The sequence below is a fragment of the Muscardinus avellanarius genome (assembly GCF_963383645.1).
Source record: "Muscardinus avellanarius genome assembly, chromosome: 20".
In the NCBI taxonomy this organism is placed as follows: domain Eukaryota; kingdom Metazoa; phylum Chordata; class Mammalia; order Rodentia; family Gliridae; genus Muscardinus; species Muscardinus avellanarius.
Window position 1 is genome coordinate 12,260,164 of NC_137806.1, and position 22,924 is coordinate 12,283,087.

At 45.2% G+C, this 22,924-nt stretch overlaps 1 protein-coding gene across 15 annotated transcripts in view; it reads right to left on the bottom strand.

Moving 5' to 3' along the window:
* The window catches only part of PARD3 (par-3 family cell polarity regulator), a gene marked incomplete at both ends in the record, with an annotated part of 556,932 nt that overhangs the window by 212,206 nt on the left and 321,802 nt on the right, over positions 1-22,924 (bottom strand). For 12 of the 15 annotated variants that reach the window (XM_080716979.1, XM_080716980.1, XM_080716978.1 and 9 more), the window contains 3 exons: positions 2,391-2,541; positions 10,185-10,355; positions 11,077-11,265. In XM_080716979.1, the coding sequence (XP_080573105.1) occupies positions 2,391-2,541; positions 10,185-10,355; positions 11,077-11,265 (511 nt within the window). Of the gene's footprint in view, positions 1-2,363; positions 2,542-10,184; positions 10,356-11,076; positions 11,266-22,924 lie in introns of all 15 variants that reach the window. The other 3 variants (XM_080716984.1, XM_080716989.1, XM_080716977.1) reach the window with 1 other exon arrangement.

Below are 22,924 nucleotides of genomic sequence, written 5' to 3' on the forward strand. Positions count from 1 at the left end.
CATCACAAGGTCTCAAGGTTCTCCCAGGTCTAGCGTCTGCCACAGGGAATTTTCTAAGGCAACACTTGTACTGTGCACATGAAATCAATGAGGTCTTACTGTGACCACTGGAATCTCCACACAAAGTTCTCTGCTTATCTGATCAGACCATGGAAAGAGGACCATTGTGTCCACAGCCACTAGGGAGGGGTGATTCTAAACATACGAAGATCGCCATTTTTTAAAACAGGAACTGAGGAATGTCTGCGCTGACGGACTGTGCCAGTCAATCAACACTCTTGCTGTTGGTGTGTGCTACTGAAAACTCAGTGTCCTCCTCTCCATTTTGGTACTGTTGTAAGGTAGCATCCTTTACGAGACTTTTAACCTAGGATTTTTTTTTTTTTTTTTTTTTGGTGGTACTAGGGTTCCTGGAAGCCCTTCTACCTCCAGGCTACACTCCCAGACCTATTTTTGCATTTTTATTTGGAAACAGGGTCTCCTAAGCCAGCGCGCGGGGCTAGCTTTGAACCTGCGCGATCCTCCTGTCTCTGCCTCCCAAGCGCGGGGATTACAAGCGTGCGCCACCACGCCCGGCCTTAACCTAGGATGTTAACTGACTTCATCAACAGCATTTGATTCTTAGGACCAATGGAAGTAGGACAAGAACTGACAAACACGTAATTTCTCAGGTTTGCAAAACGTAAGATAAAGCAGATTAAGCACATACATTTCTCAGGGTGAAGCCTTGTTTTCTAGTACAACATGTAAAAAACTCTGTCTCAGAAAATGAGCAGTCATACACGTCAATTTGGCCTACAATTAGACAGTAATGAAGCTGTCTCTCCCCAGCCACCAATGCAAAAGGGTGTGGGCAAAACACCGCAGAGCAGAGCTTGGGTGCGGGAGCTCCAGCCAGCAGAGGCATCGAGATCACAAGAGCCCCTCTCAAACCAGCAGAGGGAGGGAAACCCCTAGAACACACTCAGAGCACAGTCCCGGCTCGCAGGTCCGGCGGAAGAATGGTTACAGAGAAGCAAAGGACTCCTCGCCCACATCCGGCATTCCAACCCGGCACTGGGTGAAAAATGGTGTTTGGGTTGTTTGTTTTTAACAAGCGTTAGCTTTCGCCTTCCTCTGGAGCGCCAGGGGTTGGAGGCAGGACGCAGGTTACAGGATCTGGTGGACCAAGGGTCTGATTCAGTATGACAAGTCCTACGTTCCTATAATAAAGGGGAGATTACAGCGCATCACTTGGGGTGCACACGGATCCGGGACACACCCACACACTCACCCTCAAGAGGTCTGACGTCTCACCAACAGAAAAAAACTGAACAAAGAGAGAGCTGGACACCAAAGCCCAGAGTGAAGAATCTGGCAGGACGAGACAGAGTGGCGTGACTAGGAGGCAAAGGCCTCACGGGGCGAGCTCTGCAGGACGCCTCACCCATTCTGTTCAAACCACAGGCAAAGCCCATCCGGCCGGCTTTCCCTTTGGCCAAGCAGATCAAGACACGCCAGCAGCATGACACCAGCGCGCGGATGTCTAAGTTCTATGTGTCACGAGGTAAGAAATCTAGAACTTAGCAATTCTTCCAAAGACAGCTAGAAGAATTAGAGAAAGAAAGACAGGAAATTCTGCTAAGTCATAATGATATGCTTCTTCCTGTCTGCCCAGGAGAAAAGTTCTTCCAAGGAAGAATTTTATTTCTTATTCATCTTTGCATCTACAGTAAGAAGCCACACACAACGTCCTGAACAGAGCAGGGTTTCCAGAAAGACCCACGGATGAGCTAAACCCATACTTGTTCCCATGGAGCTCCAGCATGGAAAATTGCATCGCACTGACTCGGCATTAAAGGCACTCAAAAAGTTAAACTGAAGGTTTTTCTTTAAAGGACAGCCTTGTCGTGTACGCTTTGTGCCGGGTATTATTTTGATCGAAACTGTCTCCTGTGTTTCAGATTTGAACGCTCACAAGCTAATCCCAAGATGAGCAGCTATGTGCACCCCAGCCCCATCCTCAAATGAGCGAACAGGAGTATCTCCTATGGACGCACATCTAGATGGATTTACATATTTTCTTCCTCTTGCTCGGAGCAGATCCCATGTTGAATCCTTCGCTGACTACCTCCAAGGAGCTAAGCACATCCTGCTCCCCGATGGGTTCACGGTCCCTTCGTCTGGGGGCTGCCCATGTGATGGCATCTAAAAGTCACTCCAGAGCTCGATGTATAGATTTGCTCCTCTCACGTTAACGCTTCCCGGATGAGTATAATGAACCTGTTCTGTTTTCTTTGCTTCCCTCTTGAAAACCTGGGCCTCCTTGACATTAATATTACATTAGTAACCTCTCCGTGAACCAGGGGAAACGCAGACAACACCGGCTCGGGGAGGGTGGACCCACTCACCCATTATCCTGCTGAGCGCAGCGCCCCTCGGGGGAGACTCGTCCAGCCCCTCGATCCCGCTGTACAGTGAGTGAGAAATCCGCCGCTCCCGCTCATCCAGCACCGCGTCGATGGGCAGCTCGGGCCCGGGGGGGCTCCCAGGTGACTTTGGCTAGGGAGGAAGGGGCAGGAGAAAGTCAGCGCTGGAGCCTCTGAACAGCATGGGAGAAAGATAACGACCTGCCCAACACTGTATCCAGCCGGGTAGCAAATGAACTAGAACTTTTCACCCCGTACCAAAATAATTTGTGATGACAGCTCTGCCCAAGGACCGCGCTCCGTGCCACTTTACACCGGGCCTCCCGCGAAGTCCTGTCAGATCTCAGCCGTCACAAGAAAAATATGTATATTAAGAGCGCCTTAAAGAAAGTCTTATTTGGTTGCTTCGTTTGTTCAATCTGACTGCTAGTATCTGTGGAAGTTAATCTAAGTTGTGGTTTCACCCAGAGGTCTTTATTAGACACGGCTCTGACGGGAGGCTTCCTCGGGAGCTGGGCCTGGAGGGTCCGGCACGCACAGCGTCAAGACATCTAACCATCAGCCCGTGGCGTGTGCTGTGGACTGACGCCCTCCCCTATCTGGCAGCTCAAGGGTCTTCCACAACACGAAGGTCGCAATTTCCTCCGGTGGAAATTACAGACAACCGGTGTCATGCCGCAATCTTTAAGTACAAAGTTTAAGTACGAAGCAGTGGGAACTGAGGTAAAGACTCTAACAGGGCTCAGAATAACGCGGAAATAGGGACGGAATGTTCTGGAGGGACACACAGGCAGCAGGACTTAATGAACCCCGAGCAGCGGTACAGGCTTTCTTTTCTTTTACCTGTTTTCCCCTCCCTCAGTAGTGGGGATTAAAACCATGGGCGTTCTACCTCTGAGCTGCACCCCCAGCCCTATTTTTATTCTGAAACGGGTTCTAAGTAGTTGCGAGTCTTGCTAAGGCTGACCTTAAACCTGTGATCCTCCTGTCTCAGCCTCCTACAGGGATGACAGGCGTGCGTACGTGACCACAAGCTAGGTCAGTTTCTATGACCGCGACTTAAAGGTGTCTGCGGCATCCTTCAAGCCGTGCGCTCACAGGTCAAATTCTTGATAGCAATTACAGGAAGAAAGCATGTAGGTTAAAAAGATCGTGAAACAACTCTGCTTCAAGGGAAACGAAGCACACTTCCGCCAGTCCCAGGCGAGGACAAGCCCTGGGCCCGGGCACGCGGGGCGCGAGCCAAGCCCTCGAATGCACAAACTAAAACTGGAGTGTTCCTTCATCCAAACAAATCATTATTCATGTTCGAAGCTATCTTGTATTTAATATAAATGAGACATTTAATGAAGTTCTGAATGTAGACCTATTTCTCCCAGTTTGATAAGCACTGGGGAGATTGAATGCATTGAAGGGTCAACACAATTACAATTGGGGGCTCCGGAAACTGCAGGAGAATAATAAACTTGCAGCACTGGTGAATTGGACCCAATAAGGCTCAAATTGTGAAATGAGGATTTGTTTTATTAGGCTCCCTTTTTTAAAAAACTGCAGATTACAACTGACAGCTTTACTGAAAACTAAATTAAATATTCAAGGTCTCTGATATACATAAATAAGAACATTTTCTGAAAGAATATAAGGCCTAAAATCCAAGATGCTTTAGAGAGGTAAAAACCAGAAACAAATAAAACTACTGCTCTGTATCTTTTAAGGACAACTGTGTTTTTAAAAAGTTTGAGGTTTTAAGTGAGTACATATATTAAAGACACTGGGGATGTAAGACTATAAATCCTGCTTGCTATTCAGCTTACTTAATCAAAAGACAAACTCATCCTCAAGCTGGCTTAAAAATACACATAATTCAAATTGATATTTTATATGTATATATAAAATGGCAATTTTCTAAATAATAAAGCCTTTATAAGCGTCCTTCATTAAAACAATTACTAAATATTTCAAGCAGCTATTTAAAAATTCCATTAAAAATAGCACACAGAAGCTTTCAAGAAAAAAACAATAAGATGCCTGTTCAGAGGAACCACCATGCACTTGAATGTTTTTCATGGGAAAAATCCTACACCACCCCACCTCTGCCCATGTCTAATTTGCATCTGAAAAGGCAAATTTAAATGAAGACATCAATAGTCTACTACATAAATATTTAACAGAACATACAATGGCTTTTAATTTCTGCAGTTAAAAAAAAACTGATTGGAGTACACAGTTTTGTTTTAAATCTTTTGATGATTTTCTCTCTCTTTTTTTTTACTACAAAAAAAGGAGGTCCAGAAAGAGACATGTATCAGGTGACATAGAACAGTCCAAGAAGGGGGTTCTGGAAGAGGGCCTCCCTCACCCCTGCAGACTCTTAGGTTAACACCTTACTAAATGGACGTCTAATTAGAAGAAGAAATCAAAGTAGACAGAACTGCACTCTTTATGTCACTGTCTCTTTGCTAAAGGGCAAGTGTTCTTCCATACTCAGGTCCAGTTCCAAGGGGCCAGGGTTGTCTGAGTGGGGTCGCGTCTCTAACCTCTCAAAGAACACAAGCAGGGGCTGCCGCAGGTTATCCGCTCTGGAGCCCTGGGAAGGTGCCCTCTTTTGCTAAGCAATTTGGGAACAGATGGCACAGGTCAAAGCATCCTGCAGTATGTGACTCGTTGGCCGGGCTCTCACGCCACGCTAGTCACTAGTCCACGGAAGTAACGAGATGAGTCACAGTATTCACAGAAATCATAACTTGTCATGACGTCATTTACAGAGGAATAAATGTCTGGCATAACCTTGATATCTAAAACAATGTAAACGTAGTATGCTTTCGAAATCAGATATTCAAATCACATCTCTTTCATAATCAGAACATAACAAATGCTTTTTTAATAACAAAAAACTGGGCATTATCCAATGAATATGCTTTTCATTATATACTTGGCATATTCTTCATAAGAAAAGTTTAAATCTTGGTTTCTTTAACGAAACTAACACAATTTCCGTAGGGATTAGTAAAATCTCATTTTGTTCTAAGTCGGCATTAGTGGGCCAAATGACATTCTTCATTTAAAAAAAATCCCCCCATCTCCACTATAAACACTGAAAAGCTGGCATGCTTACAGCCCGAATCCCCATCAACAAACTTAAACTGGATCTTAGCAAGTAATTGGCAAGATCTTATTGCTATTTGATATTTCCGTCTTTATGAGAATATTCGTTTCTATTTAATCCCCCATGCCGGGCATAGAACGGGCATTGGCCCAAGAATTAGCTCAATAAATTCATTCCTCAGAAAAGTGAGTGACTCGGATTTTCCTTTAAACGACAGGCTAGGCGGCCTTTAGAACGGAAGGCGCAGCACAGGGCTGGCGTTCCGTGCAGCTAACCCAGATCGCGGTCACACCCGATAGAAAGTGGGAGAATCCGGGGCCAAGAACCCCTCACAGTACTGGAGATGCCCGCTGTGTGGAGACCGGAGGGGCCTTCCGTCCACTCTGTGGCCATTCGCAGGACCTTATTTAACTTCCTTTGCTTCAGCAGCAGCAAGAATCAGACACAAGAGGCTCCCTAAGCCCTGGCGTCCCGACACTGCAGAACCCAAATTTAATGGATCCTGCCTGCGTCTAGGACCCCTGCTCCTCGCGTCCAGGCTTCCCAGCACAGCTGGGAGAGCGACTGCTGGAAGGACGCAGCCCCAGGCATTGGACGTTGCTCGGCCACCGGGCAGGAGGGACACCTTCCTTCTCATACAGCCACGCCCTTGGTCTGCGGCCCTTATGCAAATCATTTGGCCCCCACATTTGTTCTTAATATACCCAGCAAAGAGAATTATAAATGATACCTTGGGTCCTCTTCTATTCTCCATAGCTCCACTGCTAAGAGGATTAAGCCTAGAGAATGAGTCTTTTTGAAGTGGTTCTTGATAACTAAATCCCTCAATATGCGGCCCTAAGACAAAAGTTCACTGGGTAGCATACGCTGCTGCTACTCAGACAGGCTGTCTATAAAATCTCTTCTAAAACCAAAATAATGGCATAACTGGAAGCCATGTTAAATCACAGTGGTTTCTACGAGTTATAATGCCTTTAAAATATTGAAAACTAGCATAATTCTCATATGTGGGTTATTTTCAATGTTAGGGAAGGGTGCCAGGTGTTTGTACCAGCCCCCACCCTCCTTCAGACATCAACAAATTTATCCTTTGGGGAGCATGAAGCCAATTTTTCTCTTCATGTTTTGTGTATATCAAAAGCTGGAACAATGGGAAAATATGTCAGGACTTAGGAAAACATATCACTAAAAAACTTAATCCATCTTTTCAGGAGCTCAAAACCAGCAGTGGCAAATTTCTGTTTCTTTGAAATGACAGGACTGGTTCTAGATTTGTTTTCAGAGCTGTGGACTGAACCAGGGCCTCCGTAAGCCAGGAGCGCTCTGCCATGGGCTGCACACCTCCCTGTTCATCCCATCTCGAGACGGGTCTGGCTAAGTGGCCCACGAGGCCTAAACATGCCACCGTCCCGCCTCCGATTCCCAGCACTGAGGGTCCAGCCTGCTCCACCACACCTGGAGCGTTGCAACACGTAGCTGAGGGAACACAGGAGATGCAGCCCGGCTGCGGGACGGCTCAGCTTGCTCACTGACTGCTCCTCCAGAACCTCAGTTCCTAACAGTAACCACATACCAGTGACAGCCAGACGGGGGCGCGGCAGAAGGACCAGGTCCTGGCAGTCCCGCCATCCACAATTCCAGGATGAGAATGAGAGGGTACCTGAGGTGAAGGGAGGGACCTGCGGCCACGGGAGACACCGCAGGGAGAGAGAAAGAAAATGGAAAGAAAGGAGAGTCTTTGCTCGAGTGGCGCCTGGAGGAGAGTGCGCCATCCACGGGCAAGGTCCAGACATGGTGGGAGGTGCCGGCTGCGGGAGGCAGGGCTCAGATCCAGACCAGGCGCCTCTTGGTGACACTGGCCAGAGCGGCCCCTGGGAGCGGCCCGTGGGAGATCGGCAGGGATTAATGCAATCTCCCAGTTCTACACAGGTGGTGACACATGGCCAGTGAGTGGAGGGGACGAGGGATGTGTCCAAGATAAGGACAGCCAGGAACAGCCTTGGAAACACAGGCAGCAAAGAATAGGAAGGAGGAGACGGCAACATCTAGTAGCAGAAAAGAGGGCGGGTGAGGGGCACCAGAGGCGGGGCCGTCGCTGCCCACTGCTCTTGCAAGGTCCAGGGAGAGGCTGGGCCTCGGGCCTCCAGGTGCTGCGCAGCCCCCAGCGGGATGCAAGTGCAGGGCGCTGAGATGAGGCTGGGGGTGGAACGCCTAAGCGAGCACACTGAGGTCAGCGGCGGCACCTCCGCGTGTAAGTAAAGGCCCAAAGCGATGAAGTGCACGCGGCTTTCCGCTGCAGCCCTCCTCTCCTCTACACTGAAATCACCTACGCGCAGCCTGGATTTAAGGGCGAGATGGTAAAATCCAGTTCTGTGCGGCTCTCGCTGCAAATCCCACGCCCCACACGGGCACCGGCCAGGGCAGGACACGCGCAGTATTTGGGCTCAAGGTTCATCTGTGACAACAGCAAGATGCCCTGAACTTACATCAGCATTTAGAATAACATCTCCACAAGCCATATATGAACAGCAACAGGGGGATCGCGCCTTTGCCCGGCGGAAGCCTCGCTGAGCAAATGTCTCCTGTTACTCTGCAGTTAAACCCTGTCAGTACAAAAGGCTTCGCCCTAGTATTAGAGAAGCGCGGCACTCACGATTTTCTATATATATAATTGCCTTATAAGCTTACTCCGTCCTAAGAAATAGTAATAACTGGCAATGTTCGAAAATGACACCATAAGGAATATTGAATATTAAAGTCGATTACTGTCTGCTGCAGCTGTTCCCTGACTTAAATCACTTTCATTCACATAAATTCACACACAGGAGTAAATGCGACAGAAATATTTCAATGGGATTCCAATTTCATGTCTCTTACAGGGCAACGGGGAATAAAATCAGCGCTTTTATCAAAACATTGCCAGGCGAGGGCAGGTTTCCTTTCTGCTGTTTGGAGAACAAAAGGAAAATATTAATCCGACGGAGGCGGGCGCTGCTCTTCAGCGCACGCCTGACTTTCAAGCCTTCCCGCCATAACAGTCCATGTTTTCTGTGAAACGAAACCAGCAGAAGAGGAGTCTGGTAAAAGAAGGCAACCATCTGCTCTATCGCCATGGCATCTCCAGGTCCAGCACACTGGGTGTCCTGTCGCTGATACCCCAGTAAACATCTGTGGAAGGAATGCTGAGCTCTGGACCATGAGCACATTCAGTGTTTCCTTAGACAAGATCTAGGTAGAAAATGTGTCTCGTAAACTCACCGCTGAGAATCCCTGCTGGAGCACCCTGCAGGCCTCAGACTGAAGACACCAGCTAAGGCTCTGGCAACCAGAAAAGGCTACACAGGCCTGGGGAGGCACAGTAACGGCAAGGCGCTTCCTAGCATGTTTCAGGCTCTGGGTTTGATCCCCAGACCCAGAATAAAATAAAACATAAAATCAGAGCATCTGCGCTGAGCCTCGCCTCGCACGGTACACCCACACAGACAGCAGTGTCCTCTCTATGTCTTTGTTTCTGAAATATTGAGGTAAGCTTTCATTGTTCTCTTGCTGGAGAAATTAATTTGTTAACTATTGTTGGCGCTGTCTAGAGTTGGCAAATAAAAGCGAAATAAAATTAAGGCCACGGTCCTTTAAAATTGGCCCCTCTAAGTGCCCACACATGCAGCTGGAGAGGACATTCTCGAGGCCAACACCACTGGATGTAGGCTCAGATGAGAGGCCACTGCATTAGGTAATTGTTAAACAGAGGCTTGAAAATTAAAAAGAACCAATAATGTAGGTATGGTTTTCAGTTTGTATGATCTGCTAGCAACTTTACCTTTGTTCATGTTAAAACGTTGGACTATGTGCGACAGCACAAACAGCCCCCACTCTGCATTTTCAACGAGTTAGGGCTGGCAGTTCATCCAGTCTGGCCTATTTTCTATCAATGGTTCCTCATCTGAGCTATGAAAGCTACCTTCTGGGGGAGGGGGGGACAGTGAAATATTAGTTACCAGATCAACATAACTTTTCTTCCCTTTCAAATGTGCCATTGTTTTTACATATTTGAGAAAGCTGATCAAGCCCTTCTAACAAGCAGCCCACGTCTTCCTGCTTACTTCTAATTCCATGCTGCACCCCCCCCCCCAAAGCTGGTACTCAAAGCCAAGACCTCAGGTATGCTAGTAGCATCATTTAGAACCAACCATGTATTACGGAGGCCCATCTGGGCGAAGCAGGCACTCGGGGAGAAAGACGCAGCCCCATACAGGGGACAGGCGAGGCCGGGCAAGGGGCAGGGCTCCTGACATTCTCATGGGGGAAGAGCCTGGGAGGCCGGCCAGCCCGGTCCCTCCATCAAAGCTAACAAATGACCAGGAGCTGCCTCCCGGGAGATGATGGCGCAGAATGATCCCCACCTGAAGGACTCTGCTGTAGCCCTGTTTGAAGAGAACTCAGTCATCTGGAAGTGCCCGGGAGAGCTGTGCTTTCCCGTCTGGTGACACAGAGACTCTAATGCACACGTAGAACTACGCTGATTACAGGCCTGAGAACGCAAACCACAGTCCAGGAGCACAGCACCCAAGGGCAGGGCGGGCTGACGGCCAGGGCCTGCTGTCCTCGCCCGGTATGGGCAGACCGAAGAGCCTGAGCTTCCCCGCAGGTGACTGGCGGTGCCGGAAGGTTACCTCGTGGCGCTTGCCTATCCTCCTGGCCACGATCAGCTGGATCATGCCGCGCTTGTTCCCCTCGGTGGACATGGACCTCCTGAGGGCCTCCATGGCGTCCTGATTCGCCTTCCCCAACAGGGACTCTCCATTCACTGCGATGAGCTGGTCATTCACCCGCAGCCTTCCATCCTGGGAAGAACACAGGAAAAATGAATGCCATTAAATAGTCCGCTACCATAGAAATTGCTTCCCATCTAGTTAAAAAAAAAAGAAAACCTAAAACAAAACACAGTGCATGGGAGGCCCTAATCCTAATGGATTATGCCCAACACCAGCACAATATAGTCTAAGCAGGCATTGAAGCCCATGTCTAGTGGAATCACTCATATGTTTGTAAATCAAGTCATTACCATAATCTGTTTACTAAAATAGCATACTAATTCAAAGAACACAAAGTGATTGCTTTCTTGCTTCCAGAAACATCCGAAGAGATTATTTACCACCCAGGACATGGAAAAGCTCAAGGCTATTAGACAACCGCAAAGAAGTGGTCCTTTGCAAACAGCCAGGATATTTTCTCCAGGCTGAGAAAGAGAACAAGGGATCCACAGGCAGGAGAGGGGAGGGAGAGGGATTAGGGTTTGCTGCACCCCAGGACCTAGGCTCAATCTGCATAGATTAGCACCATTTAACTCACACACCAATGGGTTGGCCTTACTAGACTTGAAGTTATGGGCTGCCTCCCAAAATGACACACCATCGAGACTTCTAAGTCTTTTGATCAGGAGGGAGGCTTTGTAAAGAAACCTGAGAATGTCTATTAACAGAATAGGCTTGCAAAACAGGAGTGTGGTAAGGAATACTCAGGCTTGGCGGTGGGCGGCGCCCAATCACACTGGCACACACTCACTTTGGAAGCTGCCCCTCCGTTGATAATGGACTTGACAAAGATGCCCAAGTCCGCGTGGTTCTCTTTGGACCGGTTGCCTTTGACACTGACACCAAGACCGGCAGATCCAGAGTCGTTGAGCGGGACCTCAAAGGTCAGAAACTCTCTGGTGCCGTCGGGAGTGAGGACCATGTCTTCCTCTTCCGTTTTCTAAGAGGGGAGAAAATTGCACAGCGCATTATGTCCGGGCAGCTCTTCTCAGTTGCTGCTTTGAAGACCTATGAGCAGGCGCCATACTTGCAGCAAGCCCCCAAGACCCACGTTAATGGAGTCTGCACCCTCCAGAGGATTCCTAGAGACAGATGCTAAGACTGTCATGAGACGCTGATTTCAACTTTGAAACAAACCTAAAGCACATTCTGTGCAATGTGCTGGGGGTGGGAGGGAAATAGAAAGACATGGAGAATTGGGGGAAACTAGTAAACAGAAGTCAAAATAAAGAAACACAATCCAATGGCACCTAATATTATGAACAGTCTAAGACTCACTAACGGGGATCTTTACCCACAGACAATAGCAAGTCCTGAGGACGTAAAGTTGGCAGAAAAGCGGGTTCAGGTTTAGAGACCAAGAGTTTTTAATTGTCAATATCTGTGAGCCCATGTCAAGAGAAGCCACATCCAGGGAAAATCTACATAATAGTGGATCACACGCGACAAAGCCATTTTAACTACTTAGTGATTGAGGAAGCTTTAATTTTATCATTGCAGCCACCAAGTACAAAAGATGACTTTAAAATACAACACTTACAACCAGGCATGTTGGCACACTTGTAATCCTACTTGGGAGGCTGAGACAGAAAGATTGCAGGTTCATGGCCAGCCTCTGCTACATCGTAAGGCCCTCTACAACTTAGTGAGACCCTGTTTCAAAACAAAGAATAAAAAATAGGGCTGGGGGTGTAGCTCATAGGTAGAATGCGCCTGGGTTCCATCCCCAGTGCCATGAATGAATGAATGAATGAATGAACTTTTAGGATAAAGAAATTCTTGCTTTTCTTTCTTAAAAATCAGTGGAAGAAGTGAGTTTAATAGGTATCCCAGGGAACGGGGGAGAAGACACACCTGTCAACAAAAAAATGCTCTGCTCTAGAAGTAAAAGCGGCCCCTTCCACTCCCCTCCACCCAGCCTAATGGTCACCTGCCAAGCCCACCACCTCCCCTTTTCTGCCCACATCACTGGCATGGAGCAACAAAACTAGAGACCTTGCTGGGTGGGTGTTACGGTGAACGCCAGTAATCCCTGCTATTTAGGAGGGTCTCAAGTTCAAGGGCAACCTCAGCAACTTGGCAAGACTATCTCAAAATTAAAAAGGCAGTGGATGTAGCTCACTAGTAGAGTGTTTGAAAGTTCAATCCTAAGTACTGCAAAAAAAAAATAAATAAAACAAAAACTAAACTTAAATGCATCACCTGCACTTGAAACCTTTTTTTCTCCTCTTCCCGATGTTGAAATATTTCTTCAACACTCATTTAACATTCAAAGTAGCATCAAATTATGATTGAATGGTTAGACATATAATTGAACTTCCAAATTACATGTAAAAGTTGGCTCTTGTGGGGAATGGAAAAGGATTGACTTCATTTTTTTTTCTTTGCACTCTACCAGATTTTTGAAATTTTCTAAGAATTACTGTCAACCTATCAATGATAAAATTATTTATAAAAAAATTTGGGCGTTTCACACATAACCTTAAATATATCAATTGGAAAAAGTAATGTCTGGAATTGTATTTATCTGCAAGTAATGCTTTTTGGATGATCATATAATCCAATTTTATTTTTAAGTTTTCAAATCCATAATAATTTGATGACTTTGTCTGTATGTGCATGGGTGTGTGTGTATGGAACTGGGAACTGAAACCAGAGACATTCTACCTTTGAGCTACACCATTAGCTTAGCTTTTTTTTTTTTTTTTTTTTTTTTTTTTTTTTTTTGTGGTACTGAGGTTCCTGGAAACCCTTCTACCTCCAGGCTACACTCCCAGACCTATTTTACACTTTTTTTTATATTTGGAAACAGGGTCTCTTAAGCCAGCACGGCTGGCTTCGAACCTGCGCGATCCTCCTGTCTCCGCCTCCCAAGCGCGGGGATGACAAGCGTGCCCACCACGCCCGGCTCTATTTTATTTCTTACTTGGAACCTAGGTCTCTCACTAGGTTGCTGAGGGCCTTGCGGGGTCTGGCTTCAAATGTGCGATCCTCCGGTCTCAGCCTCCCAAGTACTGGGATTACAGGTGTGTACCACCATGCCTGGCTTGATAATACGATTTGTAAAGTAACATTTCTAACTCATTAACATTCAGTGTAAACTCTTTATAGTAGGACATTTTTTTGTTTCGGTTTTTGTTGTTGTTTTGTGGTTCTGGGGTCAAACCCAGAAGCTTGTGTGTGCTGGGCAAGTGCTCTGACATTACAACCTCACCCCAAGGGAGGACAGTTTTTGTACGATCTCAGAAGATAGCCTCATAGTTAAGGATGAGAAATGATTCAATAAAATAAAATCGCTGATGAGTTTAAGACAGAAACTTTGTGATAAAATATGAATAAAATTTAAAAAATGGCAGGACAAGAAATACGCTCCTTGTGTAAAGTAAATATATGTTAAAATCAAAATCCAAATCAGGGTGGCACCTCACATCTGCATCCTGGGAGATGGAGGATCAAAGCTTCCAAGCCAGCCTCAGCAACTTAGGCTTTCAACAACAGAGTAAGATCCTGATTCCAAATAAAAAATAAAATAGGGCTGTGGATATAGCTCAGAGGTTGAATGCCCCTAGGTTCAATCCTTAGCACAATCAACCAACCAACCAATACCCAAAGAAAGCCTAAGGCTATTCATTATAGAAGTTTTGTATATTTAAAATATTCCCAGGGAATAATAACTCAAATAAAATCAATGTATTAGAAATAAAAAACAAATACATTGAAGCACTGATATCCTGTTACACACTCATTATGCAGAAGTAGCTTTACATGCACATTTTGCTCTATAAAAACAAATGTTCAAGTCACTGATTATATCTTATCCATATGGTTCAAAACAATTAAAAAGTACTAAATAACGATTTTGTGTGAATTAATACCACCACCTCAACATAAAATCTGCTGCAAATCGTACCATATGGGGAAGAGGTGTAGCTCAGCGGCAACACTTGCCTAGCATTTGTGAGAATGGGTCCCACCCCCAATCACACACACAAAAACAGAAAGTGTAACACAACGGAATAAAAATGTACCATGTAGGTAAATTTTGATATTTGAAATAGAAAATGGCACCAAGAGCATCAAAACATACCACTGTCTCCCAACTACTTGAAATTCAAAAATAGTTTAAAATATATCCATCCCAGAAAAAGCTGAAGTGGAGATACAGAACCCAGCGATGGTGCTTAGGTGCAATGTAGGAGCCATGGCGATGCTCGATTGCTCGAGTCTAGAAGGTTCCTGTCAGTGATCTGAATCTTCAGTGTGACTGACTCATGTTGACTACGCCTGATGGTTCCATAATGCTGTATGACAGCTTAAAACACTCAGCTTTTTCTGCTTGAAAAATCGGAAGCACCAGCCAACTGAATATGTAAAGGAAACTTAAAATTATGTTAGCCTCCTTCCCGACAGTCTTGCCCAAAGCTCTTTCAAAGACAATGACATTCTGCGTGGGACAGCGCCGTTATCACGGAAAAAAGTATCTGAATTGCTACACTATGGAGAACATTCTCAAAGTCGGACCGGTGTGGGGATCGCAACCGCCTGACAAGGAGCAAATTGTCTTCAGGCACCTTGATGATCCAGACTCGGGACCCACCAACCGTTCCTGGAGCCACGAAGCTTCTACAGACGAGCAATCGATGCCATTTCTCCCATGTGAGCCTCGACGCACATGAGAGGTCACACCACTCCGGCGCACACGTGTGGGCGTGTCTCACGTATGTACAGGCATGTAGACGTGCCGGCATTTTTTCCATCATCCCAACCTGTGAGTTCTTCCTCTGTCTGCTTATCCATGGGTATGCTCATATTTAAATGCCCACAAGGCAAAGGGCATTTTTGCTGAGGATGTAAGAAGTAGGGACCTGAGTGGGTATTGTGGAAGCTGTCTGCTCTCCACCCGTACTCAGAAAGGCAGAAAAACAGACTTTACCATCCAGAGTCCCAGTGGCCTCAGGCGTGGCCCAGGCTTGCTTCCTCCGCCCACAGCGGGCCCAAGAGATCCGGGGACAGGAGTCCCCACGTGAGGCTCAGTCCACGGAGACCCAGAGGCACAGGACACCTCTGCACAAGGAGAGCGGTGGCTGTGAAGTCACGTACCAGAAAAGTAATCACAAGGTAAACTCGGGGCCTCGAGATAGGAACGTTGTTTTAAGAATGTATAAAATATCGAGGAGAGAGGAAGAAAAAACCAGGGCCACTGACACGTAAGACCATGAAATCAGACTGAGCACAGTGCCTGATCTGGGGGTCAGCAAAGAAAGGAAAGACACGGCAAATACTTCACCACTCCCCGACACTCATCCATGCCTCGCTCACAGTTTCCTGTCCACTAAGCACAGGTATCGTCAATGGACAAATCCCTGAGATAGTAACAATGAGAAGATGATGCCCGCCGCTCCAAAGGAGAGTGGGAGGTGAACAAGCCACTCACGAAAGGAGAGTGGAGGGCAGGCGTCATAAGCTCTCAAGTCCAAGGCTCCATCGCTCCTGAAAGCCTACAAATTAATCTATCAAGAAAAGCCACCATCTTGTTAAACGTTCTCATTGAAACACTGAACCCTGACAATGCAGAAGGTGTGGTAAAGGGCATGTTCTTGTAGTCCTGGCCATTGTATAAAAAGGCAGGACATGTATGGAAGCACAACTTTATCATGCCTACTAAGATTCACCACTAAAATGGTGGCCAGCATTAACGCATTCTGTCAGTAATACTGCCTAAGAAGCTGACTCCATCACACACAAGATTAAAGTATGAGGATGCTGCTTTAGTTACCATTGTTAAAAACTAAAAAGAACCCGCATGTCTTACGCTAAGTGAGGTCAATTAAGATGCACCTACACAGTAGCTATTAAAATATCTTAGGCCAGGCGTGGTGGCGCACTCTCATAATCCCAGGGCTTGGGAGGCTGAGACAGGAGGATCGCACAGGTTCGAAGCCAGCCTCAGCTACTTAGTGAGGCTCTCAGAAACTTAGTGAGACCCTGTTTCCAAATAAAGTACAAAATGGATCTGGGAGTATAACCTGGAGGTAGAAAGCCCCTGGGTTCCACCCCCAGTACCACCAAAAAAAAAAAAAAAAAAAGTCTTAGAAAAATACTTAGTGAGATCAACAAAATTCCAAACAAAAAATTAGATTTTTATAACTTCCAGAATGTCATCCGTAATAAGACTCAACACACTGTTTCAGTAAATTGTTTAGTGTTTGTCTTCTGGGGTCCATGTCAGTCTTTAGTAGTGCCTGGGACACAACATTTATTAGAACAGGACATGCACCTTGAGATGTGAGCTATAGTAGATATGAAAGAAGAAGAGAACGATGAAAAATACATCAAAACGATGATGCTGGACAAGGAACTGAGGGATGTGAGTTTCCTTGTGTTCTTAAGCGAACTTTCTGTAGTCAATAGGGGTCATGTTTATAGTATCAGCCAATCTCTAGTGTGCCATTTAATGCTCCTTCGCAAAAACACAACATGGAAGACAGACAGGCACACCTCAGGGCAACCAAAGAAGCCTTGTGGGAGGGCGGAGCCTTGAGGAGGCGGCAAGAGGAGCTCAGAGGCCCAGGCCCTCCAAGTGGTGCCAGGCAACTTCCGTCCGCTTCTCTGAGCAGACTGTTCCAGAAGCTCAGGAGAGAATGCACGCATGCCCCTGCCGAGATGAAACTGCGCATGCTCCAGTCAAATGTGAGCAATCCTCTTTAATCAAATAATAATCCTCTTAATTAAGAGAATTTTTAAAGAGAAACTATCTTGGCTTATCTTCTTGCAGAAAATAACCCTCCAACCACACTTCAAAGTTTCTTTCAGCTCTATATTTGCATTTATTTCATATGCGAAATGAACATTTATGCATGCTATTTGTGCTGATATTTCATTTAATTTTAGGGGTGTGTGCTGGGGTTTCAATCTAAGGGAGTTCTACCTGTGAGCCACCCCCAGCCCTGTTTCTTTGGTTTGAAGCAGGGTCTCGCTGTGCTGTTGAGACCGTCCTTGAATCTTGGATCCTCTTGTCTCAGCCTCCCAAGTACTGGGATTACAAACCTGCACGGCCATGCTGGGCTCTGATACTTTAAAGCTAACCATTCATAACCCCACCCCAGATACACTACAGATTGAACCCAGGGGACTCTACCACTGAGCTGCATCCCCCGCCCTAGTTTGACGTTGGATTTTGAGGCAGACTCTCACTAAGTTGCAGAGGCTGGACTAGAAGTTGCCATCCTCCCGCCTCAGCCTCCAGAGCCCCTGGAATCATAAGGATGAGCAACTGCACCTGACCTAATCATTCTGAAGTTTAAAAAAAAAAGGAACATCTGGTTTTATTGTGTTCTCTCCTCATTCTAACAGTAGATGGCAAACATTTTCTTAATTCTTAAATTTCTGCTTGATAGTAATGCTGATGAGAAAAACAATTTATTTATTGTTCACCTCTAATATTTATTAAGAAACCTACATATCAAAGAATCAAACCCAAACAGAGACATTTTAAAAGTGATTTGCTCTTCTAGAAATTAAAAATTTGCTTTTCAAGAGTGAGAATCCAAGATAAAATTTAGAAGTGCTCCAGATGAAAGGAGACTAGAGAAAAAGGATGCCACAGTATCACTTGTAACTTACTGGGAAACAGACCAGGACTCTGTGATCATTTAATACTTGTTTACCCATTCCTGCATTCATTTCTGCTCCAAAGGGCATTCATTGGGAACATCAGTGATCCTTTTAAATCAATGTTAATCAATGCTAATTTGCTGATGTGATAATTAAAGTGTACTGAAGGTGATAAAATGTAATGACAGAAGAAAATATCCTTGTTATGAGGATGTACACACATGAAGTGTTTAGGATAAAGGGAAATTATGTTTATAGTTTATTCTCGGCTCAAAAGTAAGTACAGGGAGAAAGAAGGGGAAAAGAGGGTTGGGAGAGAAGAAAATAGATGTCAATTGTGGCAAAATAGGAACCAAGGGAATTTTGGGTGAAAAGTCGAGTTCTGACATTTCAGGAAAACTTACATAATTAACCCAAAATAGCTTTTCTGTACTTTACTATTAACTTAAGAGTTCAATAGCAAAAAAGAAAAAAAAACCCAAATAGATGATAAGGATATCAATTTTACTACTATCCTGCAGAAGAGTGAGAGTGAAAAGTAACTTAATATTTCCCCAAGGAAAACACCAAATATTAAGAAAACACCTGCCTATAGTAATAGGAAGCAATCTCAGAAATAGTCCTTAAAAACCGGTCCAAGTTTTCACTTTACAGAATCATTACTATTTCCTTAAAAATTATAAAAATATCATTATATCTCCATTTGGGAATAAGATTGCTTTAAATTAAGCTTGTATCAACATTAAAAGCACCAGGGGCAGCACACATTATAAAATCCATCATGACAATGCCTATTTTTCATGCACAAGACCAAACTACTGAAGTCAACGTATAGTTATATTGTTAGTTTATGTTTGGTTCCCCAGGGATTCTCTATAGTATTAAAATTAAATTTTGGACCAAAAGATGTGTTTGGTGAAGAGTTTATCCCAAAGAACCTGCAGGGTTTGCGATGACAACCCAAGCTCCCTGCACAGGCCCCACCTCCCCGGCCTGACTCACTCACGTGCTACAACCACAGTTCGAGGACCCTGCTCGCCCGGGCTCACCGTGATGGTCTCCTCACCTTCCCATCAAGAGGGTGGCCTATCAAGATCACCCCAATGTATTCCTGGCATGTTTGGTAGGAAAGCCCCATAACTCTTTGGAATGCATTCTGAATCCTTGAAATCTGAGTATGTGTTACACCTCATCTCCGTGGTCTCAAATCATCTTTATATTGTTAAAGATCTACTTTTACCCAAGAGCTCTGAACCCCTTTAGCATACAAAGGACATCTTTCTATGGTCCTGACTGAAACCTGGGTGCACTGGCCCCACTGGAAGGCTAAAAAGTAACTGGCACTTTGATGAGCCAAGGCCTGGTGGTCTTGATAAATACCTCAGGGGGTAATTTTACATCAGTTAGGAGGGTGTTCCCGAGGAGTTTAACACTTAAATCAGGCAGGTCAACATACAGTGCATTACCTCCTCAGCAGGACGGGGCCCAGCCAATCAGGCTGAGAATCCCAGGCTCCTAGGCCAGAGAGGGCTCTCAGCAGGGGCCTCATCCCACCCCTGCACCCCGGGCCCTGGGGCTCCCCTGCCAGCCCGCAGCACTCAACTGCACCATCTATTCAGTCTTTGGTCGGCCCGCCCGCCCACACTGCAGATCTGGGCTGCCAGCTCCAGAGCGGCAGGAAACAATTCCTTACAACTTTCTTTACACACAGACTCACACACGCTAGCCCTAATGGTTCTTTCTCTAGAGCACTCTAATGTACTTGAGACTCTCAAGTCCAGCGCAGATGCACTGATCAGCCCCTTCCCAGTGCGTGAACTTCACTGGCTTTTCAAAGACAAAGGATTTTATTGAGAACAAGGAGCCAGTGTCCTCTGCTAAAAAAAGTCAGCCTTCTCCAGCTGTGAATGGGTAATCTGAAACAATCTCATCTCTTGCTAATTTGTGCAGTATTCAGTAAATGTACAGAAAATTTATGTCTCACAAATCAAGAGGTTTAGGAAACACTGACCTTGTTCATCTAACCTTACTGAACTATTTTATTTCTTGAACTAAATAATTATCATAATCAACCAATGAGCAAATTCACTGAACGTTTACTTTGGGTAAGTCTCAGAGCTAAGTAGTTAGGAACATACCTGTTTTCCAGGTGCTTAACAAGCCTGCAAGTTTAAATATATCAGTGAATTTGAACAATTCAGCAAGACATATGAATATAAAATATAAGTAAAAATATAAGCAACAAAGACAAATGTGATGAGGAACTGGAGCAGGAAAAAACTCGTTTTTCTCTCATCTTGGACAGCCTTAGGAAAGGGGTAAGACTTGGAAGTTACCTATCCCTATGAGCGGGCAAAGGTGTCAGCGACCTCAGAAAGGAGATAGTACCATAAGGTCGGTCACCACCGCGGGTTTAAAAAAGTTAAAAGGGAATGGCAAATTATTCTAAATACTAAGCAAACCACACTTAACCAGTCATTTTAAATGCTTTTTTTTTTTTTTTTTTGGTGGTGGTACTTGTGATAAAACCCAGGGGCATTCTTTCTCTGAGCTATATCCCCAACTCTACTTTTTTTTAATTTTAAAACAGAAACTCCCTAAGTTGCTGAAGGCCTTGCTAAGTTATTGTGGTTGGCCTCGAGCCTGTGATCCTTTTGTCTCAGCATCCCAAGATTACCAGTGTGCACCCACACGCCCGGCTCAACTGCCAACTTAAACATACATGCACACAGACAACACACACATGCACATGCCATGGCTGTCTGTTGTACATGACCGGACTGCCCATTCCTGCAGCAGCGCCATGCTCATTTACATACGACCTTTGACACTAGAGCATCGTCATCTTAAGTGACAGGATCTTCTGACCTCCTTCTAACCTCGGGCACCACTCTGCCCAATGGCCCCCACACCTCCTAATCTACGTCCCCAGCACACAAATACCATTCTGGTTTTTTGTTTGTGTGGTATGGGGGAGGAATCCAAAGGTGCTCTACCACTAAGCTACACCCCAGCCCCGTTAGACTTTTTTTTTAATTAATTATTATCATTATTAATTTTTTTTTTTGGTGGTACTGGGCAGATGGAACCCTTCTTCGGGCTACACTCCCAGACTTATTTTATATTTTTATTTGGAAACAGGATCTCTTAAGCCAGCGCGGCTGGCTTCAAACGTGCTCAATCCTCCAGTCTCCCTCTCCCAAGCACGGGGATTACAAGCGTGAGCCACCATGACCAACATTTGACTTTATTTAAAAACAAGGTCTCAGGCTGGGTGTGGTAGCACACACTTGTAAACCCTGTGCTTGGGAGGCAGAGTCAGGAGGATTGCGCAGGTTCAAAGCCAGCCGTGCTGACTTAAGAGACCCTGTTTCCAACTTAATATATATTATATATTAATATATGATATTATATATTAATATAAATTAATATATGTTAATTAACATATAATATATATTAAAATTAATATATTAATATATATATTAGGTCTGGGAGTGTAGCCCGGAGGTAGAAGCGTTTCCAGGAACCCCAGTACAAAAAAAGCAACAAAACAAAAACAAAAACAACAACAACAAAAAAATCAAGATCTTGCTAAGATTCTGAGGCTGGCCTCAAACCAACAACCGTCCTGTCTCGGTCTCTAAGTGCAGGGATCAGAGGCCGGTGCCACCACACCCAGCTCCACTGAGCTTTGATTAAACATCACTGACCTATTTACGTCAGAAACAAAAACTTAAGGCTATAATTTCTATAATCTACATTTATTAATATGCAATATTCTCAAGGTTATTTACTGATTTTCCTCGGAGGTCTGATTTTCCATCCACTTTTAATTTTTTTTTTTTTTTTTTTTTTTTGGTGGTACTGGGGTTCCTGGAAGCCCTTCTACCTCCGGGCTACACCCCCAGACCTATTTTTGCATTTTTATTTGGAAACAGGGTCTCCTAAGCCAGCGCGCGCGGCTGGCTTCGAACCTGCGCGATCCTCCTGTCTCTGCCTCCCAAGCGCGGGGATTACAAGCGTGTGCCACCACGCCCGGCTCACTTTTAATTTTTTATTATTTATTTATTGTTAAAGGGGACTGAACCCAGGGTTATTCTACCTCCAAGCTACACCCTTAACCCTTTTTAATTGTGTTGAAATAGGGTCTCACTAGGTTACTGAGAATCTATGTCCCTAAGGCTGTCCTCAAAGCTGAGTTCCTCCTCCTGAGAAAGACTTCCAAGTACTACAATTACAAGGTATGCCACCATGCCCAGCTGGCTAGCCATTTTCAGAATGGGGGAATATCTAAAAACAACATTCCATTTATTAGTTCAAAGTCGCCCGCCTATGTAAGCTTTTTTTTTTTCTGAATGATGTGTACTGATAGTACCAACTATGGCTGTTTTTGTTACGTTTTCTATTTACACCAGTTTGGGAATGAGACGTTTTCATGCTGTGCTGTTTGATCCGGGTGGGCAGAACCTCTACAAAGCACTATCCAGTGTCAATATGAAACAGATTCTCTGGGCCCAAGGAAGAGCGTCAGCCCAAAAGCCGGGAGGGGCCCGGACAATGTCCACTGGGCAGCGCTGCCTGCCAGGACTCGGGCCTCCCTTAATTTCCAGTCTGATTAGGACTTAATCTGAGCTGAGAGGCTGTGACTTCTGCTAAGAGAAATTAGTACATTTATGGCTATTATGACAACTACGCTTAACCTACTACTGACAGATCATTTTGTTTCTAAGAGATTTTCATTTTATTCTCCTGGCCCTTGCTTTCCTTCTGCATCTGAACCAAGCACCTCTCACTGGTAACCTTTCTTATTTCCATTTTAGAGCAACAATGCGCGTTTCACAACTAATAAAATACTTTGCATATCTTTCAAACTACTAACCTCGGCAAGCCTCGCCCCGCTTATCCTACAAGCCAATAGGAAATGTCTTTTTTATACCTCTCTGGTCAAAAATAATTCTAAAAGGTACTCTGTTTAAGGCAGTAAC